The sequence below is a fragment of the Nanorana parkeri genome, unplaced genomic scaffold (genome assembly GCF_000935625.1).
Source record: "Nanorana parkeri isolate BGI_ZX_2015 unplaced genomic scaffold, ASM93562v1 scaffold2438, whole genome shotgun sequence".
In the NCBI taxonomy this organism is placed as follows: Eukaryota; Metazoa; Chordata; class Amphibia; order Anura; family Dicroglossidae; genus Nanorana; species Nanorana parkeri.
Genome location: NW_017308706.1, coordinates 23,255 through 27,879, shown reverse-complemented (window position 1 = coordinate 27,879; position 4,625 = coordinate 23,255). Strand labels below are relative to the sequence as shown.

At 41.9% G+C, this 4,625-nt stretch overlaps 1 protein-coding gene across 2 annotated transcripts in view; it reads left to right on the top strand.

Annotated features, from left to right (window-relative positions):
- MRPS22 (mitochondrial ribosomal protein S22) overlaps positions 1–4,625 on the top strand; it is an 18,642-nt gene that overhangs the window by 7,807 nt on the left and 6,210 nt on the right. For both annotated transcript variants that reach the window (XM_018573584.1, XM_018573585.1), the window contains one exon: positions 3,814–3,959. In XM_018573584.1, coding sequence (XP_018429086.1) covers positions 3,814–3,959 — 146 coding nt within the window. The remainder of the gene's footprint in view (positions 1–3,813; positions 3,960–4,625) is intronic.

Here is a 4,625-nt window from a genome sequence, read left to right as displayed (position 1 = left end):
CCCCCCGTGCACTGCAAGGGTTAAGTGCTTATTTTTGCCTAGGGTCAAAAATAAAAGAGTTATACTGACCCGATTCTCTGAGCCGGCTTGCTCTTAGGCCATCCTTGAAGCCTCTCTCCCCCTTTGCTGCAGTGGTCTAAGGAACCCTGAGTCATCACGCTCTATACACTGTGTATAGGATGTGAGGACACTGAGGGACATACCATCGCTTAAAGTGGTTAGAGATACCACTTTATTTTGTAATTCCAATGGAGAAAGTGGTGTCACACCCAGCCGCCTCTGCTACCTGGCAGTGGTGTATGAATCATAAAATTGCTAAGCATTATTTAAAACCGTTTGACAAATAACACAAATCATATATATGGTTTTCAACTATTTATTTTACTGTTTATATGTATAAAATGTGCGCTGCGCTAATATAGAATACAAACTATTAACAATTATCGATTGCATATACAACCACAATCGTGTAGATCAAACAAAAATTGTGTTCAGTTTCAATTCAGTATCATATGTGCTCAGTTTCCCTCATTTCAAATATATTGGTGATTTAAAAACCATTTTAAATAACAAGTGAAGATACTATATGTGATCCAATGAATTCATCACCCCAAAGTTCATAATGTGCTCACATGTCCATCATACAGACAAGAGTGTCCATTTAAAAAAGTTTTAATCCAACAAAGCAAGTGTAATATACAGGCAGTCCCCGGGTTACGAGCAAGATAGGGACTGTAGATTTGTTCTTAAGTTGAATTTGTATGTAAGTTGGAGCAGGTACATTGTCCGACTGGGCTAGTGTCATTAGCGGTGTGCCTCAGGGTTCTGTGCTGGGACACAAGCTTTTCAACCTGTTTTATTAACGACATCGGGGATGGAGTAAACAGCGATATCTCAGTGTTTGCGGACGATACCAAAATTGGGAGGGTAATAGAAACAGACCGAGATAGTGTAACATTGCAGGAGGACCCGGATAAAATAGGGGAGTGGGCATTAATGTGGCAGATGAGGTCTAATGTCGATAAATGCAAAGTTATGCACTTTGGGATTAAAAATAGGCAAATGGGTTATACAATTATGGGTATGCCGCTGGGGAAGTCAGAAATGGAGAAGGATTTGGGGGTCATTGTAGACCATAAACTGAATAATAGATTACAGTGCCAGGTTGCGGTAAGCAAAGCTAGTAGAGTCCTGTCCTGCATCAAGAAGGGAATGTTTTGCAGGGATAAGTCTATAATTTTGCCACTTTACACATCAATGATTCGGCCTCACCTGGAGTATGCGGTGCAGTTTTGGGCACCGGTACACAGAAAGGATGTCCTTGAGCTGGAGAAAGTCCAGCGGAGGGCAACCAAACTCATCAAGGGGATGGAGGACCAGAACTATGAGACATGGCTACTGAATTTAAATATGTTTACGCTGGAAGTAAGGAGATTAAGGGGGGACATGATTTTCATGTACAAAATGTTCAATAGTCATAGCAACATTAGCAACAAACTCTTTAAGATTAATTCCGTAACAAAGACTAGAGGCCACCACCTGAAACTGGTAGAAAAAATATTCAAACACAAGGGGCGAAGGGGGTTCTTCTCAGTTCGAGCGGTTAGGGTCTGGAACTCGCTGCCTCACGCAGTGATTTCCGCAAATAGTCTGGAATCATTCGAGAAGCTTTTGGACGATTTCCTGAGAGACCGAAATGAACAAGTGTACAGGTACTCTTAAGAATGATTAATTAAGAATGAGAACACTCAGGGATCTATACACACACAATAGGTTGGACTTGATGGACTTATGTCTTTATTCAACCTCAAATACTATGTAACTATGTAACTCCAGCCCACATTTTTTTTTCTTTTAGTTTTTGGATAGCATAGGGAAGGGTTTAACCCCTTTTAAAGTTTGTGTTGCTGTGTGTGCCCCTGTTCAAAAGTTTTTAGCTCACTTTCTGTCCCTGCGACAATTGGATTTAGAAAATTTTGTGTTGTCGTGGAAACAAGGATTGGTGATAAAGCTTCAGTGGAGACACCTTTTTCCCCATGATAACTCTTACAGGAGTGAATTTCCCTTCCTAGGGGTAGGTTTCCTTTCACTTCCGGTTGTCTCAAGGACAGGAAGTGAGATCAAATCTTTCTAATGAGGATACAGACAGCAGTAAAAACCTCACAGTGACCCGGAAGAAGAGTCAGGGACCCGTCTGCACGTCTAACAAGAGCCAACTTCCTGTAATGTACATAAAGTACTATGACCCAGACCCAAAAAGGTGGGCACTCCTTGTGAGCACGAGCGCGGTAGCATTACAACTACCCCTGCTGTACAGTAATAGCCTCCGTTTGTAAGTAGGAGTTATAAGTAAGTCGGATATATGTAACTCGGGGACTGCCTGTATATCCAATAATGCAAGCTCCGCTGTGTTCCCCCACAGTGCTCTCCCACACTTCGCGCACTCACCGGACTAATATGACCGCCCAGGATCATACACACCGTCTCTGCTCTGTATTGCTCAGAGCAGAGTCGGTATCCACCTTCCACTCAGATCTCTCCCCTGTCAGCTCTCCTCTGTTCGTCTGCCCGACATCCACGGCTCAAATCATCATATTCCACATACCCTCATCCCCATAAAAAATAAACAGTCGCTTATAGTGCAGTAAGTTAAAACTCCAAATTTATTTAAACAATTAGAAATTCTCACATAAAAGCTGTAAAAATGGCGGCATAGAAATTCATATAAATGACTCGCTTCCATCTCGTCTGTGCGTGATGTCAGCAAAACCCAACTAACACTTTTCCTCACCTGGGACTTTCTCAGGCCTTGTTCACACCAAATGCAGAGCAGATACGGTCAGGTTTCTGCACACGCACACTAGTCTTTTAGACGCGTTTTTGATGCGTTCCGGGCTCTTTTTGGTAAAAAAAACAAAAAATATTAAATTTAAAATGGGCTTTCAGTGTGTTCCAGGCATTGGCATGCGTTTTTGATGCGTTCCAGAGCAGGTAAAATAGGGCCTGCTGCAGTTTTTTCACCTGCTCTGGATCTGCTCTGCAACTGCACGCTGCTATGTGAACTGGAGCAAAAAATACCATTGGATTACATTGGACGCAGTTTTGATCCGGTCTGCACCTGCTCTGCTCTGGATCTGCTCCTCGCTTGGTGTGAACAAGCCCTAAAGGACGGCGGCTTGTGATGAATTCACTGGGTCACATATATTACTTTCACTTGTTATTTAAAATAGTTTTTTTTTTATCACCAATATAGTTGAATTGAGGGGAACTGAGCACATATGGTATTGAATTGAACACATTTTTTGAATGGTCTACACGATTTTGGTTGTATTTGCAATTGATAATTGTTAATAGTTTGTAATATATATTAGCGCAGTGCACATTTTATACATATATTTGGTGGGGTGTACACACCTATAGCACAGCAACTTGATAAGATTTTTTTTTGATCCATAGCGCTGATTTATATTCCATTATTATTTCACTGTTTGCTTGGAGTTTTAGCTTCAGCTATAAAAGATAAGTGAAATTACAAAGAGCATTTATACTTTTTACCCCTTCCACAGATCCATACTTTTCTTCGATCTGCTGTTTGTTTTTCTTTTATTCATAGCCATTAGATTGAGGTGTGTAGTATGGATCTGTGGAGGGAGGAGGGCGGGTTAGGTTAGGTTAGGTCAGGGGAAGGGAGCAAGAAAGGATAAGTGCAATCTGTGATCACCACAATGTATCTGTGATGATGAGCAAGTGATCTGCCTGTAAAGTAACACAGATGTTATCCTCCTGTCTGCATATTTCACCCCTGTGTTGTAGATCAGAAATGAAACATTTGAGGACATTGACAAGCAAAGGAAGTATGACCTGTTACGGTCCACACGGCATTTTGGAGGTATGGTGTGGCACTTGTGCTCTCTGAAGAACATCGATGGACTTCTCATAGACATGCTTCAAAGAGATTTGTAAGTTACTCAGAAGATCATACATCTAAAATACTATTGTATAAGAGAGTATCTCATCTATTCCTTCTTCCTATCCATAATCTGAGTAAAGGACGCTGTAAACACCCTGCGTGTTCAGCAGTGTTTATATACCGCAATTACTTCTATAGTGAACTCAATCTATAAGAGTATAGAAACGGAAGCAATGCATCACATAGACCCAAGGAGAATGCGTGTGGCTCACCACCATGTCTGCAGGCTGGACCCCAAAAATAATTAAACATAATTCTACACAGAATATATTTGACCACGTGGGGGATTCCCAAGGGGATGCCACCCAGGTCCGTGATACAGAAATAGCATGTCAAAAATAATTGTATTTAAAGTAGAGTGAAAGAAGTAATAAACTTTTTGTCAATAACGAATTCATTCATATCAAACAATTATACATTGCCCAGCAAAGATTTTCTTTAAATTGTTGCCCAAACACTTAGGGGTCTATTCACGAAGCTGCCGAAGGATCTGGCCGTAGCTTTGGCCGATCCTTCGGCTAGCTTCGGCCCCAGGACCCCTTCGGTTCAGGAGAACCGAGGGGGTGCTGTACGGGCTATTCACAATAGCCCGTACAGCTCCCGATCATTGCCGAGCGGCTCGGTCGAGCCGATCGCATATGCATCGGCTCGGCCG